We start from the raw sequence: 21,342 nt of genomic DNA on the forward strand, positions 1-21,342 counted from the left end.
ATTCCAAACTCCCCACCCTACCCCTTCATGACACAAATATAAAATGTTGAGTAGTGTCTTTAAAAGTGGATCTCCGGTTACTGCTAAAAATATCATATGGAAATGCTGTATTAAAAATGATGTATTACCTGATATTTATAGCTTTTCCCTCATTGGCCGCATATATCAGGAACTGCCTTGAGTTAATAATAAGCTGTAATAGGAGGAGCCACAGAGTGGAGCGAATGAGGAAGGAGAGAAAGCAGGGGCTATGCACTTACATGCATCTTGGGTGACCTTATAACAAAATAATTGATCCATTGCTGCTAAAAGCAACTAATCTTCTCCCTGGACCCAGCTATAACACATAAAACGTGAGGCGCATAATAGCTGACATAGGAAGAAAACCAAGTTTATACTGTATATTTTAAGAAGATGTGATTTAAAGGAGTGTTTCTATCTTAGATTTTTATGAATTATCTTGTGGATATCTGATAGAAGAGTTCCAATATGGAACCCCCACCCCACGATGCCATAAATGTCTAAGATGGGAAAACCCCCCTCAATATTATTTCTGTTGATATTTGTTGTCAAATACTCAAAATGTATTACCATGTGCTTGTATATTGATTTATATATTGATGGCTGTTGAGATGTCAAGTCTTTCTGATAGTAACACTTGGAAGACATGACATTTTTTTTTTTCTAGAATCATTTAGTGCACTTGGTAAGGGGTCGTAGAAAGGTATATTTATGGACTTTTCTATCTTTGACAGATTCCACAGCTACTACACACTTTCCAAGCATCTTCATGTAAGTTTTCAAATATAATGTATTTTTTGTTTGGAAGAGGCTAGATTTGTAAAACTGGTTTAGGATCACATACAGGGTAAGATTGGCCCATGAAGGTAAGAAAGGATCCTTCGGTGGACCCAGGCGTGATACAATAATAGGCCGCAAAGGTACACAAGAAGACAACCACAGTTAGAGCTGACTTTGGAGCCAATCACTTGAGTCAATTTCTTATAGGTTGATTCACAAATAACCTTATTGATAATATTTGTTCGGTAAAGATGAAGAATGGACCCTTAACATTTTTTCCTCTGGTGGGTCCAAGTTCGATACTGTTCACATGCCAATTTTTTAGAAGCAGGTGCTATTATTGGTATCATTTGGTCTCCATTCTTTAATTTTGCTTTCTTTTAGAGAATCAAAATGAATCTTCACCTTTAGCATGTTTTCAGAACATTTACGCTAATTGCATAGACAGATATGCCTTAAAATAATGGCATTATTAGAAAAACTTACTTAAACTAGTGGAGAGTTTCCATAATATGCATTTGGCTATGAAAAAAATCAAAACACAAGTAATCCTATCTAACCAATTCCTTAGTATTTCCCATATGACTAGGAAATATCTGGAGTTACCAGAAGTGGTCTACTTGTGTGAAGTCTTATATTGTTTTCAGCACCCATGGGGCTTCCTACCTATTGCTTCACAGACCCTGAAAATAAATTGTTATGAAGAGCCACATCAAAACTCCCTCTTACCTATTGCGCTCCCCGTGAAAGTGACACAATACTTCTGGCATTCTATTCATAAACCAGAAAGCCCAACAGGAACAATACCTTAGATTTCAGGGCAAGCCGACACTGCAATGATTCTGGGGGAAAAAAATTATTTAAATGGAAAATTGAATACTTTTTGTAAAATGAAAGGTGGTTATTGCCATTACTTCTGAGTGCCTCCAGGAATAGGGTTTGACTTGAATTTCAAGCCCTAATCTGTGGTTTATCGTGAAATATCCCTGGATCTTAGACAGTGCTAAGAGTTGAAGAACCTGGAACGCTTCCTTTGTAAAAGTCATAACTCATGTGAGTTCATCCTAGGTGAATGTGCATGTTGGATGAGGAACAGTTGAAATTAAGCAGTGAAAGGGCTGTGAAAGAGGAGAACATATATACTAAGAGGTACATTTCTCTGTGTCTGGAGGAGAAGGGGGATGTTAAATCATTCCATTGCCAATGGATCTGGGAGACATTACACAGCAAATTGCTGCTGCTGACTGCGCATCTTGTGGGAAGGATTTGTTCTTTGCACCATTGGACTTGTCAGACAAGGCACCGAGCAATGTTCCTTTGTTCCATCTATACAGTTAGTACACAGCTCTACTTGTTCTCTTTTATTTCTTTACGTTATTTTTGCATGCTTTTTAATATCGTATATATCTGCTAAAAGATGCTTTTTCCAAACCAAAGCTTTTAGGAAGTCGCGACTGGAAAATTTCTTTAGGGAGTGTTGCTTGCCAAGTGAAAATAAGAACCAGAGGGTTCAGAAAACACGTGTCCCCCTCTCCAATTTACCCCTCCCTACTATATTATTTTGCATTGTTCAGTAAAGACAAGAAATGGTAACAGCATGTTAATCTGTGTCAATGTGATTAAAATATATGATCAGTTAGGGATAGATAGCTGGAAATCAAGCGGACAATGGGCCATACCTAGTCCTATCATGCTTCTGTATGTATCCATAAGAAATGTTTTATGTGTCCGCAGCAGCCTAGATACAAAAATATGATGCGTATTGGATATGCAGGGCATTGACACTATATTTAATCCCCCACGTTCTGCCCTATTATAATAGGACTCTTTCATAAAGGGAGACATTGCGCTAAGTGATGGGCGTTAGGGAATCGCAACCATCACATAAGAGAGATCAGGGTAAATGTGCTACATATAGGGTGGTATACACACAATCATATAATCTTGTCACATAATCTAGTCTGAGACAAACGTAAGCACAGTCTTTGTGGTTTTAGTATTGCGGATATACATTCAACATTGAGTTATTATGTCTAGAAGGTAGATTTGTCGGTATATATTGTATAGTACATTCACTTTGTGAGTTATCTCTTTCCATCAATGAAAAAAATTGGTACATATCACACTCAGTTTTCGGTTATATCTTGCCTGAGAATGGAAATCGAGCAACAGACATTACTCATAGCTCTGTCATCAGTTTATAAGTGCCCTATCTTCTACCTAATCTAATAGGCGCTTTGATGTAGACAAGTAATGTCTTTTTTTTTTTTTTTAAAACACATTTATTTTTGACAAAGTTATGAACATTTTAAGTGTTATGTAAATTTGTTCTAAATGCTCAACTGGGCGTTTTTTTTACTTTTGACCAAGTGGGTGTAGTAAAGAAAAGTGTATGACGCTGACCAATCAGCGCCATACACTTCTCTTCATTCATGTCGAGCTTAATCCACAGCACAGTGTGATCTCGCGAGATCATACTGTGCTGTCACTCACTCCCGAGGGAACCTCACCGAAGCGTCGGGAGACTGACCGGACATTGCCTCCAGCCTGGAGGTGATGTCTGGTCATTCTCCCGTCGCTTGTGTGAAGGAACTACGGGAGTAAGTGACAGCACAGCATGATCTCGCGAGATCACGCTGTGCTGTGGATTAAGCTGGACATGAATGAAGAGAAGTGTATGGCGCTGATTGGTCAGCGTCATACACTTTTCTTTACTACACCCACGTGGTCAAAAGTAAAAAAAAATGCCCAGTTGGGCATTTAGAACAAATGTGCATAACACTTAAAAAGTTCATAACTTTGTCAAAAATAAACATTTTTTTTAGAAAAAAAAGACATTACTTATCTACATCAAAGCGCCTATTAGATTAGGTAGAAGATAGGGCAGATAAAAAACTGGTGACAGAGCCTCTTTAAACCAATAAATGCATCATTATCTGCTGTTGTTCAGGGGGAAATATCCCCAACTGCATGTGACCTGAAGTTCTATGAATACAAGCGGTTGAATCACTGAGCGTGCTCATCATCAGATGCTGCAACCGGAGACTTACAGGAAGCGAGGTAGATCCTTAGATCTTTGTCAATCTCTGTGACACATAACAAACAACATGATTACAGCACCATGCGAGGAAGCAGGTCATAAATGATGGGAGCATTATTCCACATTACAAATGCAACAGATCTATAACCTCTATAGATAGTCTGCTGAGCTCTGACCAACATTTGAGCTGTACAACATTTGCAACCTCTCTCTTTCCCCTAATCTGTAAATGTCCTGCATCTTTCACCATGGTAACATCTCAACCATCAAGTGTCAACCATCATTGGAGTTGACCAAGCTGAAATGTTTTATCTGAGTGGATCTTGCATTGGATTCCTTGTGCCTAAGCAGCTCAGTGGTTATCACAGCTGCTTTGCAGCCCAAGGACCAAGAGTTTGATTCTCTCCCGTAAAAGAAGGTTATATGTTACCACTTGTTTACATAGGTACCCTTCAGCTTCTTCAGTTTGCTTACTCCAAAAACACACTACTAGGCTAAGTGTCATCCTTTGTCATTGAATCTAGTATGTGTGTTTGGTAGTCCAGTCAATTGAGTGAATATGTTTCATGTGAGGTGCTGTAAAATATACAATAGATAATAATGGCACCCATCTAGGGTTGCCACATTTTCCACTAAAAAATACCAGCCAGGTGTAGGGTGTATTTACACGTGCCAATATTGTGGCATTTTTATTGCTGTGATTTGCGCACATTGCATCTATACCCTGCAAAACTGGCACCTGTTAATACCCAGCAAACATAAGTAAAAAAGTGAGTGTAATTTTGGGGTGATGACGTCACACTGTGTGTAGTCTGGGAACCTCAGCCAACCAATGACTCACTGTAACAGTCAGTATTCTCCTCCTTCGACTTTTACTCCTGACTCTCGGGGCTGCGCAGGTCCGCAGTGTGAGAATGCTACTGAATGTGGATGTGTCTGCTGTATTGACTGCTGCAATCTCTCCCCCATGCCAATCCCAGACTAGACCTAGTCCTGACACTACTGACGTTCCTATGGCAGAGCAGCCTGGCAAAGAATTAGTAACCAATCTAAATAGGAAATAACCCAACTGCGCAATTACTGGTACTTACTATAGCAATATTTTACTTGCACTGGCCACCCAGTGTAAATACCTACTGGACCAGTGATTTTCAGGCCTGGTGGCAACCCTACACCAATCAGATAGTACAGGGAACACTCACTTTTTTCAGTTTTAAAGATCTCAGGTTCAAGCACATCACAATATGTATCCACTTGAATAATTGACCAACAGAAGTCCATTTATACCTTTACCATAGTGCTTGAGCCAGCAAGGAATGCTGGGAGATTTCAGCTCTGAGAGCTTGTCTGTGCAAGAACAGGTTCCAATACTTTAGGTAGATTTGGTTAATTCAAATAAGCGAGAAGCAGATGAGAAAAAAAAAGATTACAGAGAAAGAAACGTGCCGTCTGTTTCCTGCACAGTGATGAAAATCTTCTTTTAGTCTGTTTCCACATTATATATGAAATGTGTCCTGCATATGTGTGGTCACGTGACTTCCTGTCATACGTTGCAAGTCATGGTCGGAGAGGCTGACCGACCCATTGTTATTACTAAAGCCATTCATATTTAGAGCAACTGCTCCATTTTAAGAAATAGGGTTAATAAGTCAAGATGGCAGCCACCACTTTGTGGTATTAATTATGTTGATGACCCCAAAATAAAACAGTTTTTCGTCACCATAAATAGTGAGATAAAATATGTACATATATAATACTATGGTCATATGACAACATAATTTATTCAAACTTGAAGCTGCTTTGTAAAGGCAAATATTGTAATCCCATTGCAAATAAGTTTTGTTTTATCATATCTTTGCATGTGGTATCATATGTGCTAAAGCCAAATACCAGCATATATCTTACAATAATAAGCAAAAGGAAAACTGAATATCTGCCAAACAAAATGTAAAAGACCACAGGAGAGATTTACTGAGAGCAAGATTATCTTATGTACATAGAACTGCAAACACACATTCAATACGGTTATTGTAAGTTCTTCCATTATTTTGGCCGTTCCAGTAAATCTACTCAATTCTCTGCATTAAGAAAATAAATTGCCTTCTTCTTAAATGGTGAACCTCTGTTCGGTAAAGGTGAGGTAAGACATACTGTTCCATTAGATACAAAGATCTCAACAGCAGTGTATTTGTCAATTTGATCACACACACACACACACACACACATATATATATATATATATATATATATATATATATATATATATATATATATATGTAAAGCTGAATCAGGGCCTACATCCAGCCTGGGGGTCAGCAATGCGTCTTGGGGAGAATACCTTCGAAAATTGGCGTCGGATTGAGCATGCCACAACTTTTTTTTTCTTTTGGATTCCTACGAAATCTGACAGAAAAAAACTCTGTAAATCTCTGCATGAATTCAGAGCCATATGGGGTACAGTCTAATACGACTATGTGCATGAACCCTAATTTGAAATGTACAGCTAAATATAGTCATACACAAAAGAAAATCCGTTCATCGAATCACTTGTATGTACAATCCGACTCATGTCAGACAAAGCTGGCATATCAGAGAGGTCATTTAAAATTAAAAAAAGCCAAACAACTGAACAAATCCAACCTAATTAATCACATTTTTGGCAGACAATAGTTTGCTGTCGGCCATCGTGGACGATCATAAACGATAAATATTTCAAATGATCGTCGGCCAAAATGGTCAAAACCAGCAATTTTCGGCCCACTTTTATATCATGTCTATTGGCAGCTTTTTAAAATTGGGCATAAACATTTGTGTATGCTTCACTTTATATTGGTAAAAAACATAACATAATAATTTGCTAAAGTACTATTTGGCTATGTGAAGCATGCAACACATTATTAACCCCTTAATGACCAGACAGTGTTGATTTAAAGGGGTTGTCTCATCCAAAAAAAAAACACTGCCGGGCATATAGACATCTTAGGTAGGGGTTCCAGCAACCAGATGCTTTTTATCTAATATGTATGGCCCGCTTTAGATCCAGTGGCTCTCAATATCCAGCTTTTCTCCATGAACACGTGATCAAAGGAACAAAGGCTACAGTGTTAACCGAAAGTGCTCTGCCCTATGCTAAAAAATGATTCTTTGAAGATTATCTACTGAGGATGCTGTTTTACTTTCTTCTGCAGCGTATTGCTGAACATGTGTCACTTATTCTCCAGGATTCATACAGGATGTTATATTTTGAACACATCACCCATAGCTGGTCGCCCTACATATGTCTGCATGATTATTAGTAAAGGCTCAATTTTGGTGTCTTCTAAATAAAAGTTATATCTGATTGAGATCCCTGATTACCTGCTGTGAAGAGACGAATCAACAAGAGTTGTGGCTCTTTACCTGGGGCAAAGATTCCGTTTTCTACCCTTACCCGGTATCCAGATACCCTGGCTAAGGCGGAATGGCTTGGCTAAGACCATGGCCAGTGACAGTGGCCCCTCTGGCACCCAGGGCATATGCCCCCAAGCCCTCCTAGCTATAACCTTGCACTGACAGTCAGTCTTAAAGGATAATAATCTCCGTATTATATCAACTCGTGATGGGCAGAAACGTCAACTGCGACATCTTCGACTAAAATATATCCAGCCAGGAGCAGTGATAAAATGTAGAGACATAATAATTGCCATTTTCTGAAAATCATATTATTTGCCTAGAATTCAATTGGTCGTATTGTGCATGAAGTTGTCTGTTTAGATCATCCTATATTTCCTGAACCAATTTCCCCAGGGTTATAGAACATGCAGAAGAAATGAGCGTGGTCCTAAGAGAGATTTTAGAGGTAATCGCAGGATGGAAGACTACTGTAGCGTTGAAGTAAAAGTTTAATGACCCCTAGGCTCAGAGCAATAAATTGTTATCAGATACCGACATAAACAACGATTATATAGCTGATAAAACAGAAACTATGTGTATGTATAATATTGCTGATTGCAGGATTTTTTGTGGGCATGCCATTACATAAAAAATTGTGACTAAGCCACTTACTATACAAGGCCAAGAACTGGCCCTGTAACATAACTTACACCTCAGAATATAATGAGGCAACATAGGCGCAGACCTAGAGCATACACTTTCAGGGGTAATAACCAGGGCCGCCATCAGGAATTTCAGGGCCCCCTACAGCTAAATTTTCTGGGCCCCCCTACCGTGGCACCGCCTGTTAACGGTACTCCGTCCAGCACTATATCATGGTACCCAGGGCCGCCATCAGGGGGGGTATTATGGGTACTGATGTGAGAGGCCCGGCCAAACCTAATTGAAAGGGGGGCCCGGCAAACTGCCGCGACTTGCCTTTAGTAGAAAAAAAACAGGCCCCTGCAATGGGGCCCGTTTTTTTCACCAAAAGAATGTCATGAGCTGCGGGCCCCCCTTTCAATTAGGTTTGGCCGGGCCTCTCACATCAGTACCCCTAATACCCCCCCCTGATGGTGGCCCTGGGTAGCATGGGGGCCGTCAAACACCGCCGCCCGTGCGACCGATCACGCGCACCCACAAACTCCCGCGCATGCGCACCGGTGACCGCCTGGAACCGCGCACCGAATTTTGAGGCAGATTTTGACCTGCTCACACTATCTTGCCGCGTTTTTTGCCCACGGCGATTGAGGACAGGAGACAGAAAACGCAGCGAAAAATGCATTTTCTGCCCCCCATTGATTTCGATGGGAGGTCAGAGGCGGAACCGCGGCAAGAAAGGACGTGCTGCTTTTTCTTTTTTCCGCGACTGGCTCCCATTGATTTCAGATTAAATCAATGGGAGGCAGTTTTGGAAGTATCAAGGCCCAAAAACTCTGTGAACTGGGCCTTATTGTTAGGGCTTATTCAGACGAACGTGTAATACATCCGTGCAACGTGCGTGATTTTCACGCGCCTTGCACGGACCTATGTTACTCTATGGGGCCGTGCAGACTGTCAGTGATTTTCATGCAGCGTGTGTCCGTGTGTCCGCTGCGTAAAACTCACGACATGTCCGATATTTGTGCATTGTTCGAGCATCACGCACCCATTGAAGTCAATGGGTGCGTGAAAATCCCGCCCGGCACTTCCGCAGCCGTATAAACTATGAATGAAAAGCACCGCGTGCTACAAACATACAAACAGAGTGTCATAATGATGGCGGCTGCGCGAAAATCACATCACTTCCGCTCCGGGGTTCCGTCTGAGGTTTCTGTCGGGTGAACCCCGCAACGGAAAGTGAAAGTGATAGCACAGCTTCCGTTTCCGTCACCATTAGCGCAGTCGACTGCGCTATTGATTCCGTCCGAAAACCAGCCGGAATGGTGACGAACGGAAACCATTAGCGATGTTTCCGTCACCATTGAGATCAATAGTGACTGAAACGGAAGCTGTGCTGTCACTTTCACTTTCCGTTGCGGGGTTCACCCGACAGAAACCTCAGACTGAACCCCGGAGCGGAAGCGAACGGTGATGTGAACAGGCCCTAACACAAAAGTTTTGTGTTTTTTTAAGCTGGTTCACAAAAATTCCAAATTCTACTGAACCAACTGCCTATTTAGAGACCGGCATCAGCTCCAGGAGCGACATCATAAGGGACACACTAGGCGGATATGCGGAGTAAAACTACACAGCTTATCCGCCCCGGTAGCCGCAGGGAATTCTGCCAGCAAAACCGCACCAAATAGTGGCGCAGGTTTCGTGAGGCGCATCCGCTGCGGGAATCCTGCAGGGAAAAAAAGTTTAGACTTGCCCCGGCCGTAGTCCTGGTGACGCATCTCTCTCTTCTGAACGTAGCCCCGCCTCCTGGGATGACGCTGTAGACCATGTGACCGCTGCAGCAGTCACATGGGATGAAACGTCATGACAGGAGGCCGAGCTGCGCTAAGAATAGAGGATCGCGTCACCAGGACTACGGCCGGGGCAAGTCTAAACTTTTTTTATAAATTTAAAAAAGTACCTTTTTTTTTCCTCATGTGTGATTTTTGCGGCAGAACCGCAGCATTTCCGCAACAGAGGAGCAGCGATTCCACAGAATACATTGACATGCTGCGGCTTAAAAAGCCAAAAAGCCACACTGCAGGTCCATTATTTTTGCAGCGTGTGGATGAGATTTGTTCATATCTCATCCACTCTGCTGCGACTGTAATACGCTGCGGATTATCCACAATAAAATGTGTTGCATAAAATCCGCAGCGTTCATGCCTAGTGTGTTCCTACCCTAAGGCCGGATTTACACAAGCGTGTGCTTTTTGCACGCGCAAAAAACGTGGCGTTTTGCGCATGCAAAAGGTCCATAACAGCTCCGTGTGTCAGCAGCGTATGATGCGCGGCTGCGTGATTTTCGCGCAGCCGCCATCATTATGACACTCTGTTTGTAGCACGTGGTGCTTTTCTGTTTTCATTCATAGTTTATACGGCTGCGGAAGTGCTGGGCGGGATTTTCACGCACCCATTGACTTCAATGGGTGCGTGATGCGCGAACAATGCACAAATATAGGACATGTCATGAGTTTTACGCAGCAGACACACGGACACACGCTGCATGAAAATCACTGACAGTCTGAACGACCCCATAGAGTAACATAGGTCCGTGCGAGGCGCGTGAAAATCAGGCACGTTGCACGGATGTATTACACGATCGTCTGAATAAGCCCTAACAATAAGGCCCAGTTCAGAGTTTTTGGCCCTTGATATTGACTCGGACACTGCGTCAGAATCAGCACCAAACAACTTCCAAAACCGCCTCCCATTGATTTAATCTGAAATCAATGGGAGCCAGTCGCGGAAAAAAGAAAAAGCAGCACGTCCTTTCTTGCCGCGGTTCTGCCTCTGACCTGCCATCGAAATCAATGGGAGGCAGAAAATGCATTTTTCGCTGCGTTTTTTGTCAGCTGTCCTCAATCGCCGCGGGCAAAAAACGCAGCAAAAAAACGCGGCAAGATAGTGTGGGCAGATCAAAATCTGCCTCAAAATTCTTTAAGGAGTTTTGAGGCAGATTTTTTTTGCCTGCAAAATACTGTGTGAACAGGGCCATACATGATCAGCACTTTGAGATAATTTACTCACTGTGTCAGAAGAGATGCTCCCACTCCAGTCCTCTTCCGGCGATGTCTTCCAGGCGAGGTCTTCGGTCCAGACGTCCAGGTAAGTTTTGTCCATGTGTGTCCGCGGCTGCGCGCGCTTCGTTCGCGAGTGCGCACGTGCGGGAGTTTCCTTGTGCGCGCGATCGGGTGCGCGCGCGCGGACGGTTTGACAGCCCCCCATGACGAGGGGAGGGGGCCCGCAGCAGCAGCAGCAGCAGCAGCTCACGACATTCTTTTGGTGAAAAAAACGGGCCCCATTGCAGGGGCCCGTTTTTTCCTACCAAAAGAATGTCGCGGCAGTTGCCGGGCCCCGCTTTCAATTAGGTTTGGCCGGGCCCCTCACACCACTACCCCTAATACCCCCCTGATGGCGGCCCTGGTAATAACATAAGGAGCTGTTCCATTGTCATTGCTGTTTTGTATGACAGCAGAAAAAACATGATAATATAGATGCCTTTCACATTTGATAAACAGTGTCTCCCCTCTAACCCCTTTTTCACAGAGGTACCCATATTTTCAACCTTTTTGGTGCCTACATCTTTAATTTGGCTTGGTTTATTAGGCCTCATGCACACGACCGTAGCCATGTGCACGGCCGTGATTTTCGGGTCGGCCGGCCACGGAGTAACAGCCGCGAGCCGCCCGCAAATCGCGGGCCGTGAACATGGCCGCGGCCATTATTATCAATGAGCCCGGACCGCAGAACACGGCCTTAATAAGACTTGCCCGTTCTTTCTGCGGTGCGGGCTCCTGGGTCATGCACGGACCGTGAAAACCAAGGTCGTGTGCATGGCCCCATAGAAATAAATGGGGCCGCAATTTTGGGGGAATAGCGGCCGCAAAAGCACGTTCGTGTGCATGAGGCCTTATACTGAATTTACTTTGTATCTTGCGCAATCTTCCTGTGGTCCCTGGTATATGTATTGTAAAGCAGACAGAACTTCATGTGACCACAAACGGGAATTCATGTGGTGGCTAGGCAACCGGACAAGGCAAGGAGATGAGTTCTCATTTGTACCAGTGTGCTGTGTAGGTTCAGATAAAAGTCATGAATGAGTAGAAAATATGAAGAGAAATTGTAAATGTCTAATAATAATATCATAACTTCTACAAAGTAACATAGTTGGTAAGGTTGAAAAAATACAAATGTACATTTAGTTCAACCTATTCTCCTAAAATGTTGATCCAGAGGAAGGCAAGTACCCCCATGAGGCAGAAACCAATTTTCCTCATCAAAGGTGGAAATATTCCCAACTCCAATCCTACAGAATAAATCCCTGGATCAGCGACCCATCTATAGCAATCTAGTAACCATAACTTGTAAAACTTTTAGATTTAAGAAAGGCATCAAGGAACCTTTTAAACTATTTCAATGAATTAACCATGACAACGTCTTCTCGCAGAGTTACATATTGTCACTGCTCTTACAGTTAAGAATCCCCTTTTATGTTTGTGTAGAAATCAACGTCCTCTAGATGTAGAGGATCCTCCCCCTTGTTATAGTTACAGTCCTGGGTATATATAGATCATGAGAGAGATCTTTATATTAAAGGGTAACTAACCTTTCAACAAACTTTTGACATCTCATAGTGACATGTCAGAAGTTTTGATCGGTGGGGGTCCGAGCACTGAGTCCCCCACGGATGACTAAAACGAAGCGGCAGAAGCGGTTGAGCGCTGAGCAGCTTAGTTTCTGATTGACTTTTCTCAGAAAGCCACTGTAACCGTGTACAGACTCAATAGAAAGTCTATGAGCCCGTACACCTCTACAACAGCTTTCCGAAAAAAGCCGATAAGAAGCTAAGCGGCTCAGCGCTTACCCGATCGCTTTTGTCGATTCGTTTTAGCGATCGGTGGGGGTCTCAGTGCTCGGACCCCCACCGATCAAAACTTCTGACATGTCACTATGACATGCCAGAAGTTTGTTGAAAGTTTAGTTACACTTTAACCTTTTATATATTTTTTACATAGACATTAGGTCACCTCTTAGCCATCTATTTTCGAAACTAAATAACCCCATTTTTTTGTGTACTGTAGTAAACTCATTCTATTTATTACTGATAAGAATGATAATGTTTAACCCCTTAATGACCGGGCATGTTTGTACCTTAATGACCAAGCCAGATTTGTCAAATCTGGTATGTCTGACTTTATCAGAGAATAACTCTGTGAAAGTTTTGAATATCCAAGTAATTCTGACATTGTTTTTTCGTCACATGTTGTACTTTATTTTAGTGGTAAAAGTAGACTGATACGATTTGCGGAAATTAATTAAAAAATAGAAAAATTGAAGAAATTTTGTAAAAATTACCATTTTCCCCTATTTTTAACTGCAATATGTCACATATGTACACACATACTGTACAATTTTTTAAATTAAATATATATTTCTATCTCTTTACTCTATTTTGGCAGCACTTTTGAAAAAATAAAATACATTTTCAGCAATTTAGAGGACTTACAAATTGAATAATAATTTTATAAATTTTGAAGTACATTTTGTTTTCCTGCACCAAACCAGGTTTTCAGAGGCTCATAGGTCTCAGAGTGATGGAGACCCCCACAAATGACCCCATTTGGAAAACTAGACCCCTTAAGGTATTTAACTAAGGGTATAGTAAGTATTTTGACCCCACAGTTTTTTGCTAAATTTAATACATAGCAGGTGAAAAAAAAAATAATTTCACTTTTTTTCATAAAAGTATCAGTTTGAAGACCAATTTCTTTGTAAAGCGACCATGAGAATGAAGAAACACACCACAAAATCTATCACCCTGTTTCTCCTGTTTTCAAAAATACCAACATTGTGGCCCTAATGCGCTGCCTGGACACACGGCAGGACCCAAAACGAAGGGAGCACCCGGAGGCTTTCAGGACTCATATTTTGCTTGAAAATGTTTTAGGCCCCACTGTACATTTGGAGAGGTTTTGAGCTGCCAGAACGATAGAAACTCCCCATAAACGACCCCATTTAGAAAACTAGACCCCATAACGTAATTATTTAGGTGTATAGTAAGTGTTTTGACCCCACAGTTCTTTGCTAAATTTAATGCATATCAGGTGAAAAAAAAAATAATTTCACTTTTTTCATAAAAGTATTAGTTTGAAGACCGATTTCTTTGTAAAGCGAACATGAAAATGAAGAAACACACCCCAAAATCTATCACCCTCTTTCTTCTGTTTTCAAAAATACCCACATTGTGGCCCTAATGCGCTGCCTGGACACACGGCAGGACCCAAAAGGAAGGGAACACCCGGAGGCTTTCAGGACTCTTATTTTGCTTGAAAATGTTTTAGGCCCCACTGTACATTTGGAGAAGCTTTGAGCTGCCAGAACGATAGAACGACAGAACGATAGAAACTCCCCATAAACGACCCCATTTAGAAAACTAGACCCCTTAAGGTATTTATCTAGGGGTATAGTTAGCATTTTGACCGCACAGTTTTTTTGCTAAATATATTGGAATTAGTCTGTAAAAATTAAAATGTACTTTTTTTCTGAAACAACATAGATATTTTTATTATTTACAAGGAATAACGAAGAAAATGCACCCCAACATTTGTAAAGCAATGTCTCCCGATTACGACAATACCCCATATGTGGTAATAAACTGCTGTTTGGACCCACAGCAGGGCTCAGAAGGGAAGGAGTGCCATTTGGATTTATGATTTTGCTGGAATGGTTTTCGGTGCCATGTCGCATTTGCAATGCACTGGAGGGACCAAAACAGTGGAAACCCCCCAATAGTGACCCCATTTTGGAAAAACCTTCAAGGAATTTTTCTAGGGGTATAGTGAGCATTTACACCCCACGGGTCTTTTGCAGAGTTTACTGGAATTAGGGCGCGAAAATTAATATCAACATTTTTTTCCACTAAAATGTTGCATTTTCTCATTTTCACAAGGGATAAAGGAGGAAAAAAACAACCATTTTTTATAAAGCAATTTCTCCCGAGTACGGAAATACCCAACATGTGGTCATACGTTTTTTCATTAGAAATGAATTAACCCTTTCAGGACTGATCCATTTTTTGCCTTCTTATTTTAGATTTTCACTCCCCGCCTTCCAAGAGCCATAACATCTTTATTTTTCCATCAATAGAGCGGTGTGAGGGCTTATTTGTTGCGGGACAATCTGTCGTTTTCATTGGTACCATTTTGGGGTACATGCAATTTTTTTTGATCACTTTTTATTCGATTATTTTGGAATCCTGAGCAAAAAACAGGAATTCTGACACCGTTTTCTAGGTTTTCTTTTTGCGGCGTTCACCGTACGCTATAGGTGACATTTTTACTTTATTCTGCGGGTTGGTACGGTTACGGCGATACCATATGTATATAGGTTTGGTCCTTTTTTTTAGCGTTTGCACAATAAAATGACTTATTTATAAAAAAACAAAATTCTGTGTCACCATATTCTGAGAGCCGTAATTTTTTAATTTTTTAGTCAAAAAAGCTGTGTAACGGCTTGTTTTTTGCGGGACGGATAGAAGTTTTTATTGGTACTATTTTCGGGTACATGCGACTTTTTGATCACTTTTTATTCTTTATTTAGGGAGCGGTGGTGACCAAAAAAATTGCGATTCTGTCGTAGTTTTTTATTGGTTTTTTTTGGGGTGTTCATCGTGCGGGAAAAATAACATTATAGTTTTATAGTTGGGTTCGTTACGAACGCGGTGATACCAAATATGTGTACTTTTTTAACGTGTTCTTTTTTTTCTATAATAAAAGTCTTATTATAGGAAAAAAAGCATTTAGTGTTTATAGAACTTATAACTTTTATTTTTACACTTTTTTTAAAACATTTTTATTACTTTTTTTTACCTTTTTAACTTGTCCCACTAGGGGACACTTAGTCTTGCAGCTTTGATCGCTGCTAGAGTACATTACACTACACACGTAGTGTAATGCACTCTAACTGTCATTGTGACGTGACTGTCACACTGACAGGAAGCAGAGGAGGAACGACCGGACGCTGTTCCTCCGAGGCTTCCGTGCATGGCAACCCGGAGGTCATTATCTGACCTCCGATTGCCGTAACAAGCATCGGTAGCCCCCACGATCACTTCGTGGGGGCTGCCGATGTGCTTCAAACCACTTAAATGCGGCGACGGCAATCCGTCGCCGCACTTAAGGGGTTAACTGCCGAAAGCAGCGGCGATGGTCCGCTGTCCGGCGAGACTGATGTCTCAGCTGTCTAGGACAGCTGTCAGCGCGCGTCTGTCACTCTGTGTTTACACAGAGTGACAGTTTGAAATGCGGACGAAAATGAACGTCATGGTGCGGGAACTAGCAGCCGACCATGACGTTCATTTTCGTCCTTGGTCGTTAAGGGGTTAAGTGTTTGAAACAGGAAAAATTAAAGCCGACACTATAGCAAAAATAACTAGCTATATTAATACGGTGAAATTGCAGTTCCTTATAAAACTACTTTCCATAAGCCTCACTTTATTTGATTTTCACTGTCATTGGGGAAGTCGCCTCATATGGACACCATCATGATTCGTAATGATAATACTATGATAAGGATATCTGTTATAGTAGAGATACAGGGTAGTTTTCCATGATATGTTATGTTAATTTTTAACTTATTCATCTACAATTGCACCTCAACGCACTACAAAGCTTGTTTTTGTATTAATATCTATGAAATGGTAAAATAAGGAACTCTGGTGAACAAAGGCCCACGTGACAGCGCACCATGTTTATGCCAGACCTGGTTTTGCCCTCTTTTTCACTTGTAACTTGAGTTGATTCGGAGTATGCTCCCAACCGGGTCATCGTTTTTTAGTTTGGTGGGGGAGGCCCATACTACAGGTAGATAAGTGCAACGTGGGTCAGCGTGCATGATCTACATCTACTCGTGGTGTATAACGTGCAATTTTCTATGGAATTGGTCTTGAGGAAGAAATTGCTCCCAAGGTTCCATATATATTCCATCCAAGACCATATGGGAACAAAATGTCTTGTGTAGTTATCATAGGCTCACCTTTTCAGAGTCCATCAGTTTGCAAAATGGAGAAGTCCATGTTTCCTTTGCCATTTCCTCAAAAAATGGTTTTACTAATGAAGATTTGAGGAGCATCTCTATATGTGGATCCCTCATTTAAGGGATTGACAGCTTTTGTAAGGTCTTTGACTGACTGTGTATAGTCAGGCCTGAATTTAGACTGTAGTCAATTCTAGTTGATTCAGCAAATAAGCTTAATTGAAAGAAGGCTGACTAGATTTTCCTCCCATTTAGGGGTGACGAGAAGGTTAGAATTCTTAGTGGAGAAAACAAATGTAATGTAATAACATGGATTTATTATGTCCCAGTCTAGTAGACTGATCCCTTTATATGAAAATCAACAGTTCTAATGAATCAAGATAACTAAAGACCATTTTACACGGGCCAATGATCGGGTGTCCAGATTATTGTCCTGTGTAAAATGCTTGTTTGTCGGCTGATTGGAAAGGGCCCCAAGTCCATCTTGTAATGAAGCTGAATCACATATATGTGGAGAAGACAAAGAATTACTCAGGGCCGTGTCTACAATAAGGCATCCATGGACACTTTTCATCTTTTTAACGCTTGAAGAAGTCCAGTGGCAGCGCAGGAGGTGGGCTAGGTGGTGGTTGAGCTCCCTCACTTATCTTTGTGAAGGCTTTTCTAAGCAGATATAGGAACCTGTAAAATCTGCTTCACTACCCATCAGCCGGAACACAGTAAGCCAATGAGCGTCAGCTTTACTCATCGGTTGTGCAGCCACGCTTAGTGGTTCCTATATCCACTTAGATAAGCCTATGGGATGCTACACTCCCCTCTAAAGAGTATAAATGAAGGTGCTCAAACACCTCCTACCGCCACCTCCTGAGAAAGCTGCCACTGGACTTTTGTGCAGCTGTCTGATGGCTGCAATTAATGTATAATCGTAATAATTTTTTTTTTAAATTACAATTAAAATAGCCTGTGACCCTGCAAGCAGAGGAGAGAGGCAACTTGAAAAAGGTCCTATAGCAGGACGGAAACGTTGCAGCTGTTGACTGAATAAATCACATACTTTTTGGAACCATCGGAGTGCTGTGGGATTTCTTTCGTTTATGTCTTATAATCCACGGATCTGGATTACCTGCTTGCACCCATTATCATGTTGGAATCTGTCGCAGAGTGCTGCTTATCTCTACCTATATATATATGTCTACATGCATGTAGCGAGTATGTACATGTGTATAGTGAGAGTATGTATACTGTATGTGTGTAAATATATGTAGTGAACATTCATATTCAATATACAGGTCCTTCTCAATTAATTAGAATATCATCAAAAAGGTAATTTGTATCAGTAATTCAATTAAAAAAGTGAAACTCATTTATTATATAGCATGATAGATAAATTTCCTGGTAGACGGCTGCGCTGACTCTGGACTTGATATAACACAGTGGACCAACACCAGCAGATGACGCGGCTCCCCAAACCATCACTGACTGCGGAAACTTCACACTGGACCGCAAGCAACTTACATTAAGAGGCCTCTCCACTCTTCCTCCAGACTCTGGGCCCTTGATTTGCAAATGAAATGCAAAATTTACTTTCATCTGAAAACAGGAGTTGGTTCACTGTGTTATATCACGTCCAGAGTCAACGCACCTGTCTACCAGGACATTTTAAAGGACTTCATGCTTTCCTCTGCTGAGAAGCTTTATGGATATGCTGATTTCATTTTCCAGCAGGACTTGGCATCTGCCCACACTGCCAAAAGTACCAATACCTGGTGTAATAACCGAAGTATCACTGTACTTGATTGGCCAGGAAACTCGCCTGACCTAAACCCCATAATCTATGGGGTATTGTCAAGAGGAAGATGAGACACCAGACCCAACAATGAAGACTGTCACGTAGGGTTCGTGAACCCACTGGGCCGTACTGCCTTGGCGGTATGGCAGCTGGCCAACAGGGCGCAGGTTAAAGTCTATAGTTCGTATAGGTACCTGTGGCAGCTCGGTCAGTAGCAAGGCAGGCTCGGCTGGGACTAGGCAGCAGGAAGACGTCAGGCGTGGTGAAGCAGGACAGGCGTGGTATACAGCACAGCACGGCACACGACCAGGATAGCACGGATACAGGTAACAGGAACACACTAGGAGACCATCGCATAGACAAACTAGGGTACGACAACAACGCTCAGGCATAGAAGCAAGCGGCTGAACCCCTCTCATAGTCTAGGGCACTCATGGGCTAATAGTTCATCAAAGTCCGGGATCCGGCCGAGGTAAGTGGAAGTGAGCGCTGGCGTCTCCTGTGAAGGAGACTGGGGCCAGCACTCACCGACCCATGGCTGCGGCCGTCAGGGGGAGAGTGAACCTGATGACCCGCAGCCACGGACATGACACAGACGAGCTGAAGGCCGCCATCAAAGCAACCTGGGCTTCCATAACACCTCAGCAGTGCCACAGGCTGATCGCCTCCATGCCACGCCACATTGATGCAGTAATTCATGCAAAAGGAGCCCCGACCAAGTATTGAGTGCATATACTGGACATACTTTTCACTAGGACAACATTTCCTTATTAAAAATCTATTAAAAATTATTTTTGAAATTGGGTTTATATAATATTCTTATTTTATGAGACACTAAATTTTAGGTTTTCATTAACTTAGCCATACTCATCAACATTAACAGAAAAAAATGCTGGAAATCGATCACTCTGTGTGTAATGAATCTATATAATATATGAGTTTCACTTTTTGAATTGAATTACTGAAATAAATTAACTTTTTGATGATATTCTAATATATATATATATATATATATATATATATATATATATATATATATATATATATATATATAAATAGTGTGTCCATACATATGCGTGAATGCATGTGTGTGTATTTATGTATGTATGTATGGGCATGACCACACATGGCGGAATTCCTCCGCAACTGTCCGCATCAATGCCGCACCTAATCCGGGTTGCGGATTACGGCTGCGGATCTGCACAAAATGTGCAGAAAATTGATGCGGACTGGCCGCTGCGGACTGCAGGAAAAGTGCTTCCCTTCTCCCTATCAGTGCAGGATAGAGAGAAGGGACAGCACTTTCCCTAGTGAAAGTAAAAGAAATTCATACTTACCGCCCGTTGTCTTGATGACGCGTCCCTCCTTCGGCATCCAGCCCGACCTCCCTGGATGACGCGCCAGTCCATGTGACCGCTGCAGCCTGTGCTTGGCCTGTGATTGGCTGCAGCCGTCACTTCCACTGAAACGTCATCCTGGGAGGCCGGACTGGAGACAGAAACAGGGAGTTCTCGGTAAGTATGAACTTATATGTTTTTTTACAGATACATGTATATTGGGATCGGTAGTCACTGTCCCGGGTGCAGAAACAGTTACTGCCGATCGCTTAACTCTTTCAGCACCCTGGACAGTGACTATTTACTGACGTCTCCTAGCAACGCTCCCGTCATTACGGGAGCCCCATTGACTTCCTCAGTCTGGCTGTAGACCTAGAAATACATAGGTCCAGCCAGAATGAAGAAATGTCATGTTAAAAAACCAATGCGCTCCGCACCACACATAACATGTGCATGACAGCTGCGGACTTCATTGCGGAACTTAGAATCTCCATTGAAGTCAATGGAGAAATTCCGCCATGAGTCCGCAACCAGTCCGCCACTGCTCCGCAACAGACAGAGCATGCTGCGGACACCACATTCCGCTCCGCAGCCTATGCTCCGCAGCGGAATTGTACGCATCGTGTAAACGAACACTGCGAAATTAAAGTGAAAGTCAATGGAGAAACGGCTCCGCTGCGGATTAACGCTGCGGAGTGTCCGCAGCGGAATTTAAGTGAAAATCCGCCATGTGTGAACCCGCCCTATGTATGTATGTATGTATGTATGTATGTATGTATGTAATAGCTGTGTTTGTGTTCATGCATGTAGTCAGTGTGTGTATGTCTGTGTGCATACATATTCAATTTTGCGTTGTGTAAAGGGGATTATATGCTCTGGGTGACAATATGGATGAAATTATTTCTTGGGTACTGGGTGGCAATATTTTTGGGCACTGGGTGACAATATTATTTAGACACTATATGGTATGATTTTTTTCTTTCCTGTATTATTTGGGCACTGTGTGGCAATATCATTTAGGGATCATATGGCAGTATTATATGAACTTTTTGTGAAGCTATTATTTCTGCACTGGGCAAAGGGCATAGTATAATAGTATTTTGTGTTTTGTACTGCCACATGGCATGGTTTGGTTGACATTGTATTGTTTGGACATTGAAAGGCATTCATATTTGTAGTGTTTTTATATTGCCATTTTATGACACTATTATTTGTATATAATAGTATTGAAAAAAAAAAAAGTACAGCACATTAATTGAAATGGGGACTTATTCAGTCTCAGTCTCTGG

At 41.9% G+C, this 21,342-nt stretch overlaps 1 protein-coding gene across 2 annotated transcripts in view; it reads left to right on the plus strand.

Annotated features, from left to right (window-relative positions):
* Positions 1-21,342, plus strand: part of LOC142662058 (leukocyte antigen CD37-like) — a 95,957-nt gene that overhangs the window by 14,730 nt on the left and 59,885 nt on the right. The window contains exon 2 of one of the 2 annotated variants that reach the window (XM_075839908.1): positions 756-792. The exons of the other annotated variant lie outside the window; for it this stretch is intronic. Within the exon in view, the coding sequence (XP_075696023.1) occupies positions 791-792 (2 nt within the window). The 5' untranslated portion in view covers positions 756-790. The remainder of the gene's footprint in view (positions 1-755; positions 793-21,342) is intronic. 2 annotated transcript variants of the gene reach the window in all.

This window comes from Rhinoderma darwinii, chromosome 10 (assembly GCF_050947455.1).
Source record: "Rhinoderma darwinii isolate aRhiDar2 chromosome 10, aRhiDar2.hap1, whole genome shotgun sequence".
NCBI classification, from domain to species: Eukaryota; Metazoa; Chordata; class Amphibia; order Anura; family Rhinodermatidae; genus Rhinoderma; species Rhinoderma darwinii.